Source organism: Schistocerca piceifrons, chromosome 5, assembly GCF_021461385.2.
Source record: "Schistocerca piceifrons isolate TAMUIC-IGC-003096 chromosome 5, iqSchPice1.1, whole genome shotgun sequence".
NCBI classification, from domain to species: domain Eukaryota; kingdom Metazoa; phylum Arthropoda; class Insecta; order Orthoptera; family Acrididae; genus Schistocerca; species Schistocerca piceifrons.
Window position 1 is genome coordinate 230,643,372 of NC_060142.1, and position 17,430 is coordinate 230,660,801.

Here is a 17,430-nt window from a genome sequence, read left to right on the forward strand (position 1 = left end):
ACCACTCCCGTTTTGTCGAACTTCGTTCGAAGTTCATTAATAGGACCTTCATTTATACAGATGGCTCTAAGACCAATGATGGGGTCGGTTGTTCTTTTATTGTCAGGGCACCAAGTTTCAAATACCGGCTCCATGGCCATTGTTCGGTCTTCACAGCTGAGCTCTTTGCCCTCTACCAGACTGTTCTTCACATCTGCCGCCACCGACATTCTGCTTATGTCATCTGCTCTGATTCCCTGAGCGCCATCCAGAGCCTCAGTGATCCGTACCCGGTTCACCCTTTCGTGCACCGGATCCAATGCTCTCTTCAGCAGCTGGTGGACGACGGTTCTCCGGTTAGCTTTATGTGGGTTCCTGGCCATTTCGGTATCCCTGGGAACAAAGCTGCAGATGCCGCGGCCAAGGCTGCCGTCCCCCCCTGCGGGTCCGGGGTAAGAATAGGCCCGAGGTACTCCTGCCTGTCGTACGAGGCGACTAACAGGAGTTTCAACCATTTCGGCCTTCCATGTGTTGGTCCCCCTTGGGGTTTGACCTCCATTTTTCAAAATTCTACAGAAGTACGAGCCTTTTGGGGAAGGACTCCTTACGTGGTGTACCACTGGTCCTAAGTGCACTAAGACCTTGGCACTCAGTATTGTACCGGCGTTGTAACCATACCCACCATTCCTCAAATTGGGCCTCAATGCCTGATGGGTTGTCCAAGTTACGCCCATAGTGCATCTTCATCTGCCCCAGCGATCATGATGGACTTTCCATGGCACCAGAAATCCAGCACGGTAGTCAGCCCGTTGTGGTGGGGACGTCATGTACCCTCTAGGTTGTAGCCCCCTGACAACACAGGAATCGTACTGCCGATACCTGAGCTGCACCCTCCCCACGTCGGCCAAGGAGTAGATGCCCGTCTCCTTGGGGCATCAGGACTCCCGGCAATGGTCATCCTGCCAGGTGGCCCTTGCTGCGGCTGGGTGGCGCCCATGGGGAGAGCCTCTGGTCGGAGTGGGTGGTATCGGGGCGGATGTTTCGCAGATGAAACGTCAAGACATATCAGGTCGCTCTGTGGCCGAGTCTTTCAAAAGAAAAGGTACCGTTTCTAGTCCTGGTTCTCCTGCCCTTTCCCCCTTGGCCACTCCATGGGAGGAGGGACAGGCCCGCCGGCTTGGGGCGAAGTACTTCCCCCGCTATTTGGTCTGTTCTCGAACCGATGGGGGGACATTCGCCACCTCCAAGCCCATGTTCTTTGTTCAGCACATTGAGGACATCTTCGGGGAAATCGAGGCTCTCAGCAAGATGCGTTCAGGGTCCGTACTTATCAAGACCACCTCCGCCACACAGTCGGCGGCGCTCCAGGCGTGCGACCGCCTAGGGGACATCCCATTATCCATTGTCCCACATCTGGCACTAAATAGGACGCAGGGGGTTATTTTTCATCGTGACCTCCTGCTACAATCTGATGAGGAGCTCAGGGCCAACCTGGAGCGCCGAGGCGTGCATTTCGTCCGGCGAGTCCAGCGTGGCCCTAAAGACCGTCGCATCGACACCGGGGCCTTCATCCTCGCCTTCGAGGGGGACGTTCTCCCGGAGAAGGTAAAGGTGATGTGCTACCAGTGTGACGTGCGACCATACGTCCCGCCTCCTATGCGCTGTTTTAGGTGTTTGTGCTTTGGGCACATGTCGTCACGGTGTGAGGCTGAGCCAATTTGTGGCGATTGTGGACGTCCTCTTCGTGAGGAACATACATGCACCCCACCACCTCGGTGCATTAATTGTCCTGGCGTCCACTCGCCTAGATCCTCAGACTGCCCCGCCTATCAGAAGGAGAAGAAGATACAAGAAATCAGAACTTTGGATCGGCTCTCTTATTCTGAGGCCAGGAAGAAGTATGACCGCCTTCATCCCGTGCCATTGACCACTTCGTTTGCCTCAGTTGTGTCCACTCCTTCCGCGGTATCCTCACCCCTATCCTTTCCCCCCTCCGCCTCCTCCGCCTATCAGGGGGCTCTACCCCCGCCTCCCAAATCCCTCCCTTCCAAATCCTCCTCCCCCATGGCCCCCACCCCTTCTGCCCCAGGGGCCACCCTTCCTCCTCCTCCTCCCCCCACGCCACCTGAGAAGCGATCCTCTTCTCAGGCGTCCATCAGGGAAACGTTCCGGACCCCAGCTTCCGAGGTCCGGCGTTCCAAAACGGACCCCGCACGTGAGGACCTTCTTCGGGTCCAGCCCCCCATCCCTGTGCCTCCTCGGCATTCCAAGAAGGCCTCCAAGAAGAAGTCTCTATCCCCCTCTCCACCTCGGCGCGTTTCGTCTGACGCTTCATCCGTGAGTCACTGCTCCCGGCCGTCCTCAGTTTCGCCGGGACGCTCTGCTGCCAGGCGCTCCGCCGGCCTTTCGTCGGCAAATGATGCGGCCCCTTCTACACAACCAGGGACAGTGGCCGCAGCTGGCGACGAGTCGATGGAACCGGATCCGCCTCCCATTGGTTGTAGCGTTGTTCTCTCGCAACCTGGCCCTCCGCGGCCGTCGAGGTGACCAGCTCTTCCCCCGTCTCGTTCCCCCAACTTTTTGACTAGCGATGGCGTTGTTTCATTGGAACATAAGAAATATTCGATCTAATCGGGAGGAATTACAACTGCTCCTCCGCCTGCACTGTCCGCTCGTCCTTGGTCTCCAGGAAACCAAGTTGCACCCGACTGACCGTATTGCCTTTACCCACTATACCTCGGAGCGGTATGACCTCACCCCTGTGGACGGTATCCCAGTTCATGGTGGGGTCATGTTGCTCGTTCGGGACGATGTCTATTACCGTCCCATCCCATTGACCACCCCACTCCAAGCAATAGCTGTCCGCATTACTCTTTCTGCTTTTACTTTTTCCGTTTGTACCATCTACACTCCACCGTCATCTGCTGTTAGTCGGGCTGACATGATGCAACTGATCGTTCAGCTTCCCCCGCCGTTCTTATTGTTTGGCGACTTCAATGCCCATCATCCCCTTTGGGGCTCTCCTGCATCCTGTCAAAGAGGCTCACTCTTGGCGGATGTCTTCAACCATCTCAATCTTGTCTGCCTCAATACCGGCGCCCCGACTTTCCTCTCGGACTCTACTCATACCTACTCCCACTTGGACCTCTCGATCTGTTCTACCACTCTTGCCCGTCGGTTCGAGTGGTATGTCCTTTCTGACACCTATTCGAGCGACCACTTCCCCTGTGTCGTTCATCTCCTGCACCACACCCCATCCCCACGTCCTTCGAGCTGGAACATACTGAAAGCTGACTGGGGACTTTACTCCTCCCTGGCGACCTTTATGGACCACGATTTTCCCAGTTGTGACAGTCAGGTCGAATACCTCACGGCTGTTATCATCAATGCTGCCGAACGTTCCATTCCTCGTACTACTTCTTCTTCACGTCGCGTTTCCGTCCCCTGGTGGAACGAGGCTTGTAGGGACGCTATCCGTGCTCGACGACGTGCTTTACGCACCTTTCGCCGCCATCCTACATTGGCGACTTGTATTGAATACAAACGACTCCGAGCGCAATGCCGTAGAATCATCAAAGACAGCAAAAAAGCTTGTTGGGCCTCTTTCACCAGCTCCTTTAACAGTTTTACTCCCTCTTCCGTCGTTTGGGGTAGCCTGCGCCGGCTGTCGGGCATTAAGGCCCACTCCTCAGTACCTGGCCTGACCTCAGGTAATGAGGTCCTTGTTGATCCTGTGGCTGTCTCCAACGCCTTTGGCCGCTTTTTCGCGGAGGTTTCAAGCTCCGCCCATTACCACCCTGCCTTCCTTTCCAGGAAAGAGGCAGAAGAGGCTCGGCGACCTTCCTTCCACTCGCTGAATCTGGAAACTTATAATGCCCCCTTTACTATGCGGGAACTCGAACGCGCGCTTGCACTGTCCCGATCCTCTGCTCCGGGGCCAGATGCCATTCACGTTCAGATGCTGGCACACCTTTCTCCGGCGGGCAAAAGCTTCCTTCTTCGTACCTACAATCGCGTCTGGACCGAAGGTCAAGTCCCCAGGCGTTGGCGTGAGGCCGTTGTTGTTCCTATACCCAAACCCGGGAAGGATAGACACCTTCCTTCTAGTTACCGCCCCATTTCTCTTACAAGTTGTGTCTGTAAGGTGATGGAGCGCATGGTTAATGCTCGGTTAGTCTGGATTCTTGAATCTCGACGACTACTTACTAATGTCCAATGCGGCTTTCGTCGCCGCCGCTCCGCTGTTGACCACCTTGTGACCTTGTCGAAATTCATCACGAACAACTTTTTGCGAAGGCGCCAAACGGTGGCCGTGTTCTTCGACTTGGAGAAGGCTTATGATACCTGTTGGAGAGGAGGTATCCTCCGCACTATGCACAGGTGGGGCCTACGCGGTCGCCTGCCCCTTTTTATCGATTCCTTTTTAACGGATCGAAAGTTTAGGGTACGTGTGGGTTCCGTATTGTCCGACGTCTTCCTCCAGGAGAACGGAGTGCCTCAGGGCTCCGTCTTGAGCGTAGCCCTTTTTGCCATCGCGATCAATCCAATTATGGATTGCATTCCACCTAATGTCTCAGGCTCTCTCTTTGTCGATGACTTTGCGATCTACTGCAGTGCCCAGCGAACATGCCTCCTGGAGCGCTGCCTTCAGCGTTGTCTAAACAGCCTCTACTCTTGGAGCGTGGCAAATGGCTTCCGGTTCTCTGAAGAGAAGACGGTTTGTATCAACTTTTGGCGATATAAAGCGTTCCTTCCGCCATCCTTACATCTCGGTCCCGTTGTTCTCCCATTCGTGGAAACAACTAAGTTTCTAGGGCTCACGTTGGACAGGAAACTGTGTTGGTCTCCACATGTCTCTTATTTGGCGGCCCGTTGTACACGTTCCCTTAATGTCCTCAGAGTTCTTAGCGGTTCATCTTGGGGAGCGGATCGCACTGTCCTGCTTTGCTTGTATCGGTCCATAGTCCGATCGAAGCTGGATTATGGGAGCTTCGTCTACTCGTCCGCTCGGCCATCCCTCTTACGCCGGCTCAACTCCATCCACCATCGGGGGATACGTCTTGCGACCGGAGCCTTCTACACTAGTCCTGTCGAGAGTCTTCATGCTGAAGCTGCAGAGTTACCATTAACCTACCGGCGCGACGTACTGCTGTGTCGGTATGCCTGCCGGCTGTTGTCTATGTCCGACCACCCCTCTTACCAGTCCTTCGTCGCCGATTCTCTCGACCGTCAGTATGGGTTGTATGTGTCTGCCCTGCTGCCCCCCGGAGTCCGCTTCCGTCGCCTGCTTCGACAATTGGATTTTGCCCTCCCTACCACCTTCAGAGAGGGTGAGAGCCCGACACCACCTTGGCTCCAGGCTCCGGTTCATATTTATCTCGACCTCAGCTCACTCCCGAAGGAGGGTACTCCGGCTGCAGTGTATTGCTCACGGTTTGTCGAACTTCGTGCTCGCCTTGCCGGTCACACCTTTATTTACACCGATGGCTCCAAAACTGACGATGGTGTCGGCTGTGCCTTTGTCGTCGGGGCCGCCACCTTTAAATACCGGCTCCTCGACCAATGTTCCAGCTTTACGGCCGAGCTTTTTGCTCTCCATCAGGCTGTTCAGTATGCCCGCCGCCACCGCCATTCATCGTACGTACTCTGCTCTGACTCACTCAGTGCTCTTCAGAGCCTTGGAGCTTCCTATCCGGTCCATCCCTTGATTCAACGGATACAGCAGTCCCTCCATTCTTTCGCTGATGATGGTGGTTCTGTCAGCTTTCTGTGGGTTCCCGGACATGTAGGAGTGCCTGGGAATGAGGCTGCGGATGCTGCAGCCAAGGCTGCAGTCCTCCTGCCTCGGCCAGCTTCCCATTGTGTCCCGTCATCTGACGTTCGTGGGGATGTATGTAAGAGGCTTGTGTCGTTGTGGTGGGATGCTTGGTCATCCCTCCAAGGAAACAAGCTCCGGGCAGTAAAACCGCTTCCAACTGTATGGACAACATCCTCCCGACCATCTTGGCGCGAGGTGGTCCTTCTGACCAGGTTGCGGATTGGGCATTGCCGGTTTAGCCACCGCTACCTGCTCTCCGGTGACCCAGCCCCGCAGTGCCCTTGCGGTCAGGCATTAACAGTGTGCCATGTTTTATTGTCGTGTCCCCGTTTTAGTCAATTTCGTGTTGTCCTGTCCCTGTCATCTACTTTACCGGATGTTTTAGCTGATGACGCTCGAGCATCTGCTCGTATTCTGCGTTTTATAACTTTAACTGGCTTGTCCAAAGACATTTAACCTTTTTACTTATTTTATCTGCATCTTTGTCAGGTCCTTCTGGTGTCCCCCCATCCCCTTGAGTTGTAACAGATTCCATGTGCTCTAACAACAGTGACTGGGCGCTAATGACCTCAGCAGTTGAACGCCCTTAAACCCAACCAAAAAAAAAAAAAAAGGGCTGCGGTCTTCCAGCCTCGGACAACTTCTAGTTGTGTCCCTTCATCAGATTGTAGCAGGGTAATTTGTCGGCGCATTTTATCGCTGTGGCATGCCGATTGGGCTGCACTTACGGACAACAAGCTTCGGGCCTTGAAACCTCTTCCCGCGGCTTGGACGTCCTCCTCACGCCCCTCTCGGCGGGAGGAGGTAGTTTTGGCCCGGTTACGAATTGGACACTGCCGGTTCAGCCATCGCCATCTGCTGACGGCTGCGCCGGCGCCGTTCTGCCCATGTGGGCAATTACTGACGGTCCGCCACATTTTAACGTCCTGTCCGGATTTTACTACACTGCGTCTTGATCTTGGCCTGCCATGTACTCTCGATGCCATTTTAGTGGATGACCCAGGAGCAGCTGCTCGCGTTCTTCGTTTTATCAACTTGACCAGCCTGTCTAAGGACATTTGATTACGCTGCTTTTTAATCCTATGCCTGTCGATCTTTTATCGTGTTTTCCCTTTTAGTTGCTGTTTTAAACTTGTGCCTCGCGGTGCATTCCTAACGTAGTCTGGGCGCTAATGACCGTTGAAGTTGTGCGCCCTAAAACCACAAAAAAAAATACATCTGTTGGTAAATTATTGCATCAAGAAGTTCATGCCAGCCGTCGTCCCACGATACATAATGGATCAACGAAGATTAGGACAACATAGTGGTCCTGCACGGGTTCGGTTTTAACTTATTAACGTATGGAACCCTAAAAATAGTTATTTTCGTAACAGGCAGACCTGAAATCCTGTAATTTTGTCTGAAAACGCTGCCTTTGAAATTGCTTCAAAACCAAATGATGATTAATTGGTTCCGTTAACTGGTAAAAGTATTTTGTTTTTTGCAGTACGTGAATCGCGCCGGCGAGAAGATATCGGGCTACAGTCAGCGCGAGCTGCTGGGGCGGAACGTGCTGGAGCTGAACCAGATGGAGGGCAAGGAGCTGATGTTCCAGCAGCTGAGCCGCGGCCGCGAGTGGGAGGGCACGGTGGCGTGGCCGCGCAAGGGCCCGGCCGCCGCCTCCGCCTCCACCGCTGCCATCACCGCCCCCATCGCCACCCCCACCGCTGGCAGCGCCGGCGGCGAGACCACCGCCGCAGCCACTCCGCCTCCCGTGCCACTCGCCTGCCGCGTGCTGCCCGTCGCCGTCACCGGCAGGTCAGTCCTGGCACGGTCGCCCCTCTGAAAACACTCACAAAGTTTGTTACCACGTCAAAAAAATCTAAGTGCGCCCGTTATCATAGTGTCAGACTGACCGCACATACACGAAGTACACTACTATAACGCGGAAGACTACGTATTCTGCGCGCGACTCGCAGAGAACATTGCAGAGTGCCCCTGAGAGCTACAAAACCAAAAAGAATCGCTTCTCGGCTTTTAGCAAGATTAGTGCGTTCTTTTCTGGGGAGAGGGGGTCTACATTTATGATAATACTAAGTCAAATCACCAACAAAACTGTACACTTTCATACATATCACTACCCTTACGCCATACTTAAACAGTTCATCCTCGTCACCCTTGATGACTACGTATCCTGACAATGAAAGGCATTGTAAAATACAAATAAGAAGTACCAATGTCCTTACTGTAAACTTCACCAATATTAAAAGTGTGGTTAGTAATAGCGTCACGATTATTAATACTTTCAAGGCCACCAATACTCTCAATACCACCATAGTAAACAATAGCCACTGTAAGCCATCCAGACCTTTGACCGAAAGCATCAAACTTTCTCATGGTAAAATTAGAAATACCTCCAAAAATACACAAGGATCGTCAACCACGACCTGTGAACAAATGCCCTTAACCTTCATTTATATATGACTTCACTCACAAACTAAATGTTATAGAAAGGTTTGTTCGATCTTTTCAGTCAAAGAAGAAGCTTGTAAGACCTTTTATAAATTACTCTTATCCATTAACTGGTTGGACAAGTGAAGAGGTATCTTGGTGCAATGTCAGCGTTTCCAATACGAACCACAGCTTTACCCGTACAACTTTACCTTGCCTTAACCTCATACATTGAGTCAGCCTTTCAAAGGGCCCAATAAACCTGTGTGGCTTTTGTGGACCTCTCGGCCGCCTATGATACCATCTGGATCGACGGACTCATACTCAAGCTGAAAAAAGCGATCCCTTCCGCAAGACAACTAAGCTTCTGGAAAACATGGTGAAAAATCGCTACTTCAGAGTGAACGTAGGTCATTCTACGAGTAAATCCTACTCAATAAACAATGGGCTTCCACAGGGATCAGTGTTGGCTCCCCTTCTCTTTAACCTATACACGAGCGACATGGCAGCAACTAAATCGCAAAAATTGTGCTATGCAGATGACATTGCAATAGCCACTCAGAGCAAGATGCAGGTTCGTATTTCATTAGGCTATCACCTAAGATAAGTCGTAGGGTCACTATCTGAGGTGCCATTTCATTATAAAGCATGGCCCCTTTCGTTATCACCCGCGGTCAGCTTGCAGCACAGCGGTACATTGACCGCACACGGCGAGAGTCGCTAAGGCGTGTCTTCGTGCTTTCCAAAGCTTAACTTGGCCAGCAAGGTCACCGTATCTCTCCCCAGTTGAGAATATTTGGAACATTATGTTTAAGGCCTTCCAACCAGCTCGTGATTTTGACAATCTAACTCGCCAATTGGACAGAATCTGGTACGATATCCCTCAGGAAGATATTCAACAACTTTGCCAGTTAATGCCAAGCCGAAAAACTTCTTGAATAAGGACCAGAGGTGGTCCAACGCATTGTTGACTTGCACAATTTTCGAAGCTCTTTTCCTTGAATAAATCATCCAATTTTTCTGAAACTCATTTGTTTGTACATGTTCATCACATTTATTGATTTCCGTGCCATTCGGAGAATTCCGGTGGTGCGCCGGTTTGATTTTTTTTACTTTTTCCCTTAGAGTTTATAACTTCGTTATTTTGAAGTCATAATTAAAATTTTATGAGTACTACTAGTACTACGAAAGAACAAAGTGCTTGTCAGGGAGGCAGTTTTTACCCCAATTTTGCCTCTTATCTTCCTTTAATACGATTTAATGTTAGCAAAACAAATCGTGCACTTTACAGCACAGTGTTGATTATGGTTAGCACCAGGACCTCTTCCGTAAGTTGCGCCGTGCATGGATGACTGACTACTAGCCACCACAGCTTTAATTCAACCAATACCTCACCTCTATTTCCACACACTAAAGAAGTTCTCTTCAGTTCCTTGCAGAACTAGTAAGTGAACAAATTTATTAGAAAAACCACCTTGAAGCTATCGCTAAGCTGTTGTCCACAGTATTCTTTCTGCACATGATACCGTTGCAGTACACTCGTGACCTGGCGGTTATTGTTGGTACTATCCTTCGAATGTGAACCATCCGAAAACCGAGATTGATACTTGTTGTATCCAATTTTTTGACCAAGTTATATTTCTTTTTATTTTCAGAGGTGATGCCATCAAAGAACTTTATTTCTTTCTCTAGTATTTTATCATTCGCTTTCGAGTCACATCGAAATTTTAGTAGCCTCTTGGACCAATAGTATTCTCATAATTTTCCGTTCTCTCTTTACGTTTTCGAGTTCTCGTATCTTTGTTTCATCTAGGGTTTCGCCACCGTACCCGCATACATACTTTACCATTTTCTTCCTGTGTTATAATGCTCTAGCTTGGCTCCGAATCTCTGGCTTTACACATCTGTACTTAACTGATAGCCCTTTTTCATGTCTCTTTCTTTCATCTCTTTGGTCTCTCCATCATGATGCTTTTCAGTATTAGTAATAGGACTCACGTATGTTTTTTGGCAATCAGTAATCAAGCTCCCTTATACTCACAGAGGAACTACATTTTGTGAAATATACTGGGTCTATGTTAGTTTCTGCTGTACTATTGAGAAGATACACTTGCCTTGTAGCATTTACTGCACTTTTAAAAGCGGAGGCGGAACATTACCTGGGCACTTGTTACGCAGATTTTTAGTTCCCTCTTGGGTTTTCATGTTACTTTCTCAAGGACGCAACTGAATGAAATCCTGCTCACACCTCAGAGGCTCGTATTGCTGTAGGGGAACACAGGGTATTAAAAAAAGTATTCCTTATTTTGAGAGGTAGTAGTATGAACCAAAACAGGGAAAAAAGTCAAGCAAACATTGGCTCTAAAATGCATAGCTTAAGGGGAGCCGGAGGTGCCTATGCTGCCCATGTTAAAATCACTAAGTTTGAGGAACATTTATGAATAAACTACCAAGTAGAAAAATTTGAATTTTTTTACATATAGAGTGGTTTAGTATTGCAGTTATGACAGAGGGATTTTGGAGTATCTTTTCTAGTTTCCTTCCAATTATTTTTTTATTAATGACCCAATTTTTTTACAAGTAATTGCTTTATAATTAAACTGAAATGAAACTACTGAACATATTGCCAAATGGCTGTGTTACAATGTAAGTTTGACCACTAGGAGTGCTGTATAAAAATTTCATCTCTCTAGCTTCAGTGGATCTTGAGAAAATGTTCCTTATATTCGAAAAATTCTAATTTACGGGAAATGGCTATCAAAGTTTCTCAATACATTCCTGCACTATAGGATGGATTATCAGGGTCTTCTTCATCCTCCAAAAGCTTCCTCTTCTGTCTTCTTTTCTGGCCTGTTGTTCCATCATACTTCATATGCCTTTCTCTTCTTCCTGCTCTTCTTATCCTTTCTCTGTCAATATTTCTTAGTGCTCGTACAGTGTTCACCCCAACTGTAAATCCTAATGCCTTCAGAACTTCACACTTCACACTGTTCCCTTGGTTGTAGGTTGCAATTGCATCATAAATGCCAAAGTGCAGTGTTTTTATGCTTACAAACACTCTTTTAGGAATCACTTTCCAAATCAAATTGTTTACGCTCTCATTAGGATTCTGCGTCTTTCCATGTAGACATTTGTGTAAAAATTCTGGCTGTGCTAAGACATGAAAAATTGGGTTTATTGCATTTATCACAGCTGCTGGCAAACCATGTTTGTGATCATAGTCCTTTTTTGCATTATATTTGCACCAGGAATCTTTTGGGCACAGGCTGTGTTGAGGGTATTCATTGGAAGAGGCAGTATGAAGGAACAATGCCCACACTGCTTTTCGCATGCCACTAACTTATTTAAGGACGAAATATTAATCTGAATTTTCAATAAATACGGAAAAATAAAATTCATTTCCCCATAAGAATAACACAGGCAGGAAGTGAATTATTCTGCAACAAATAGACAAGTAATATAGTAGACGGACAAAATGCTAAGTCATTTAAGGACGAAATATTAAAGAGAAATTTAACTTCGCACCACAAAATAAACTAGGTCCATTAAGAAGAACAAATTGAGAAGTTTTACCTACTCCTCTTAGTTCATTCTTTTTACCCTTCGCAGAAGATGTCGAAGCTTCCTCTTCTGTCTTTTGCCTTATAGTATACCCATAGTGTCTCTGTAGATGTTCAATCACCTCATCAGTAAGCCTGCCTCTCCTTCCTATTGTCTTCCCATCACTGAGCTTACTTCAACCCAAAGTTTGTTTGAGCCTTCGAAGCCATGCACCCATACGCTTTTGCACATGCCCAATGCATTCCAACTTTTAAACTACAAATTCATGTCCATATGGTTTCAGTCCCTCTATAGTCTTGAAACCTTTGGAGTCACCAGCCCCAAGGTACTATTTTTACCTAACGTTGTATCTGGGAACTGAACGTTCAAAAATTTGTTTCACTCCATCCACTTCCATTGCTCCACTTGATCCACTAAAATTTGCCTCACAGGTTCCGCTGTGCTCTCCTTTGATTTTATTTTTGCACCTACAATGTTTTGATAATATTGCAACATCTATCACTTTTGCATTATCACCGCAAGTAGCAGTTACAACCCCATTCAGGGATTTATGACCCCTCTTTTGCCAGGAACCATCTAATTCCACTACCAAATCCCCCAAATTCTACAGATTCCCCCACTGCTTCCTTCGTGGTTTTCAAAGCCACATCTTCAACAGAGGATCCTACCAGTTTGCAGTAGTACCCAAATTTGCTTGGAGGCGATGGCAAGTTCATAATACCACAAAACAGTTTTCCAGCAGCAGACCCTTTTACAATGGATCGAAGACCATACACAAGTCGAACATTCACATCAAACACTCTAGATCGTCCATTTTCACCAAAGAGACTGGCATGTGAATTGTAGAAAGTCACTTGATACTTGCAACATGCACAGATTATCTTCATCTCACAAGCTAAACCAAAGTGTTTTGTTATCTCTAGTCCCACTCCTACACTTGAGCACATTTTGCACAGAACACTTTCTTTCAGCACAGAAGATAATAATCCAATATTCAGTACTTCGTTAATATCATCACTGTCACTAACATATTCACGAAATCTATCACTTCCACCAGTCAGCTTCTTGGTAGAAGATGTCACAGGGCTATGGCCGTCCATGTGTTGCTTAGCAGAAGAACGCACTGTTTCAGTAATTGTAGTATCGCAACTTGGTATTAGTGTTAATTTTCTTTTCCCTACGTTCTTCCTCTTCTTATATACACGGTTACTAAAACGTGGCATCGTAACCAGAACAACGCTTTACACAAGAAGTATAATACTACCAACAACAGGCGCAACACTGAACTAATTCGAAACGGTAAACAGCAAAGAGACGATGTTCCGCGCTCTTAGCGCTTCATTTGTCACAGAAAACAATGTAGCCAACCCTTGCACACTCGATGTATGCGTAACATAAGGCGCTGTATGCGTAACAGGCCGAGAAAATCCCAAGCAGTTCGCCAGGAAGTCACGAGAGGGTGTTGGATGCATTCAGCGGCCGCCCATTTCCTCTGCAGGCGTGGGGGAAAATGGTAATAACTCCACTTCTAGGGCGAGTAGAACAATAATTCAAAGTTTACATTAAAGAGGAATGTTCCAATAAATTTTCGGTAGCAAAAAAAATCGTAATTTTATGGATTTGACTACCTCCGGCTCCCCTTAAGATATTTGAGCACTTGTTCCTCTTCCCTACCTTGAAATACATCTCTTGTAGTGCAAGATCTTTGCTATTACGAACGACCTACAAAGGCAGTAAACAAATGAGGACAAATTCCTCTGTTATTGTACGTAGATACAATATGCAGTAAAAACCTGTAGTAAACGATATTCACAGTTTTGGGTAAGTGAACAGCATACATTAGTTCCAAGAGAAACGGATTGTGTTGTGATAATTTTGTGAAGTGTTTTTACACTTTAGGTTTATCTTTGCAATTACCAGCGTAATGAAGGCCTACTACTCAACACGGGAAGTGACAGACACGATCTTCTGTCATGGTCTGGCAAATGGAAGCAATCGTCGAGCCGGTCTACGATTTCCCGTGTGGAACAACCAGTGAGCAGGCGTTTGCGTGGGTAATGGCTTACCTGGGCACGATCATCGACATGGTGTAACAAGAAACGTTATTCATCCGACCAGGCTTACGTTTCCGTTAATTCCCGTATCAGTCTTAATGTTTCTGGGCTCACAACAATCGTAAATGATGATGTCTCTGGGTCCACATGGGAATATGTTTCGGTAATCTGCTGTGGAACCACATGTCCAACATTAACTGTGTTCTCCAAACAGTTGTACCTGCACCATCATTGTATTTTGTAGTCAGATCTATCAGCATTCTAGAGGAGAGTGTTGTACTTTGAGGTCAGCTTACCTACGAACATGAGATGTTTCCAGGTCGATGTTTCAATCTACTGATGGATTTTAGAAACACATGAAAGAATGCGGGCTAGAGACCTCCCTAAGCGGTTCTCAGCATTTTCTACTGTTTTTGTTGCTTTGAGATGTGAGGCTGTGTTTTTTGCACCGTTTGTAAATACTTAGTATATTAAACTCCGCCTCCGTTGCTGAGTAGTCAGTGTAGATGGTGCCATGCAGAGGTCGTGTGTTAGATTCCCGGTACCTTCAAAGATTTCCCCTTGATGGGAGAAAGGGCCAGGGTGCACACAACCTCGTGATGCGAACTGACGAAGTACGTGATTGAGAGGCTCTCACGTCAGAACGTTGACAACGTCCGGGAGAGCGGAGTTATGACCCCATGACCTCCTACACCACGTCCGCGTGACACCACGTAGCACAGATCGACACGATGGCCGGTCCACAACCGGTGGTCTTCAGGACCCGATCGCAGAGTTTCGTTTTTTGTAACATATTAAGTTACTTCGAAGATTTTCAATGTGATAGGGTCCGCAGCTGCGATGATTTTTTTGAATTATTTCTTGAAGCCTTCAGCTGCCATTTCATTCATTTCCTGTACGATTGTACAATTTTGGCCTTCGTCCATTTTCAAGTATCTAAAACGTAAGTTTCATACGTTGGATACAGTAGTGGCACTTGTGAATTTGATGTAGGAACAAGTCATATCTGTAGATATATTAGGTGCACTACAACTTACTTCATGGACGATTTTTTGGTAACAGATTATGTCATATACGTCGTTGCTCCTATGACATCATGCTATGCTCAAATTTTATATTGGACAAACAGGAAGAAAATTTAGTACACGATTTAGAGAACACAAGACAATAAGCGACAATAACTCATCCACATTTGCTGCACACTTAAGACACCAACCACAAAATACCTAATATAGATAGATCACTTCAAATATTACGTAAGCTACAGAAACGAAAAGTCATGGATGTAATGGAAGAAATTGAAATCTCCATACATCTAAAATATCAGTCTCACAAAGTTTTAAATAAGCAAAAATACCTACGAAATAGGAAATTCATGGATAACTTTCTACAAGTTTTAGGGAGAAGCGTTACAGGAGCATAGAATGCAAAATTATCGCTACACTCATTAACAAATATGACTCTAACGCGGAATATCACGCAACCATAAAGCAGTTTTTGCTACACTATCGTGGTTCTCAGTACTATTTCATTAGAATACTGTGATAAATGTGATATATAACATCATTGTACCGAATATTCAAAAATGACGTGCTCCTACAATAACAGAACAAATATTTACAAATTATTTTAAAGAAACTACATACAGTCATATTTACACCAATTATGAACGATAATTACATGTAATTGGGAACAAAAGCATATGAAGGTTAAGTAGCAAAATCCTGTAAAATAATTATAATCTTCCTAGTGTTAAGTGCGTTATAAGAGCTTGCAATTACTGCTCGAAAGTAATGTGCTCCTAAAATAGCGTGTACACCTCGAATTGATTTATGAGCGTAGCATGATGTCATAGGAGCAACGACGTATATGACAAAATCTCTTACCAAAAAATCATCCGTAAAGTATGTTATAATGGACCTAATATATCTACAGATATGACTTGTTCCTACATCAAATTCACAAGAGTTGCTAATGTATCCAATGTATGAAACTTCCGTATTAGATACTTGAAAATGACCTAAGGTCTAAATTGTACAATCGTACAGGAAATAAAGAAAATGACAGCTGAAGGCTTCAAGAAATCATTCAAAAAATACTTCTAAGATGTTGTTAACTCTTCAGTCACAGAATTTTATGGTGACTTAACTTCTACATTACTGGCCATTAAAATTGCTACACCAAGAAGAAATGCAGATGATAAACGGGTATTCATTGGACAAATATATTATACTAGGACTGACATGTGATTACATGTTCACGCAATTTGGGTGCATAGATCCTGAGAAATCAGTACCCAGAACAGTCACCTCTCGCCGTAATAACGGCCTTGATACGCCTGGGTATTGAGTCAAACAGAGCTTGGATGGCGTGTACAGGTACAGATGCCCATGCAGCTTCTATACGATACCACAGCTCACGAAGAGTAGTGACTGGCTTATTGTGACGAGCCAGTTGCTCGGCCATCATTGACCAGACGTTTTCAATTGGTGAGAGATCTGGAGAATGTGCTGGCCAGGGTAGCAGTCGAACATTCTGTATCCAAAAAGGCACGTACAGGACTTGCAACATGTGGTTGTGCATTATCCTGCTGAAATGTAGGGTTTTGCAATGCTCGAATGAAGGGTAGAGCCACGGGTCGTAAAACATCTGAAATGTAACGTCCACTGTTCAAAGTGCCGTCAATGCGAACAAGGGGTGACCGAGACGTGTAATCAATGGCACCCCATACCATCACGCCGGGTGATACGCCAGTATGGCGATGACGAATAGACGCTTCCAATGTGCGTTCACCGCGATGTCACCAAACACGGATGCGACCATCGTGATGCTGTAAACAGAACCTGGATTCATCCGAAAAAATGACGTTTTGCCATTGGTGCACCCAGGTTCGTCGTTGAATACACCATCGCAGGTGCTCCTGTCTGTTATGCAGCCGGCCGGAGTGGCCGTGCGGTTCTAGGCGCTACAGTCTGGAGCCGAGCGACCGCTACGGTCGCAGGTTCGAATCCTGCCTCGGGCATGGATGTGTGTGATGTCCTTAGGTTAGTTAGGTTTAATTAGTTCTAAGTTCTGGGCGACTGATGACCTCAGAAGTTAAGTCGCATAGTGCTCAGAGCCATTTGAACCATTCTGTTAAGCAGCGTCAGGGGTAACCGCAGCCATGGTCTCAGAGCTGATAGTCCATGTTGCTGCAAACGTCGTCGAACTGTTCGTGCAGATGGTTGATGTCTTGCAAACGTCCCCATCTGTTCACTCTGGGATCGAGACGTGGCTGCACGATCCGTTACAGCCATGCGGATAAGATGCCTGTCATCTCGACTGCTAGTGATACGAGGCCGTTGGGATCCAGCACGACGTTCCGTATTACCCTCCTGAACCCACCGATTCCATATTCTGCCAACAGTCATTGGATCTCGACCAACGCGAGCAGCAATGTCGCGATACGATAAACCGCATTCGCGATAGGCTACAATCCGACCTTTATCAAGGTCGGAAACGTGATGGTACGCATTTCTCCTCCTTACACGAAGCATCACAACAACGTTTCATCAGGCAACGCCGGTGAACTGCTGTTTGTCTATGAGA

At 47.0% G+C, this 17,430-nt stretch overlaps 1 protein-coding gene across 2 annotated transcripts in view; it reads left to right on the forward strand.

The window, feature by feature from the left end:
* LOC124798448 (high affinity cAMP-specific and IBMX-insensitive 3',5'-cyclic phosphodiesterase 8A) overlaps positions 1 to 17,430 on the forward strand; it is a 1,735,971-nt gene that overhangs the window by 1,444,273 nt on the left and 274,268 nt on the right. For both annotated transcript variants that reach the window (XM_047261866.1, XM_047261867.1), the window contains exon 10: positions 7,284 to 7,594. In XM_047261866.1, coding sequence (XP_047117822.1) covers positions 7,284 to 7,594 — 311 coding nt within the window. The remainder of the gene's footprint in view (positions 1 to 7,283; positions 7,595 to 17,430) is intronic.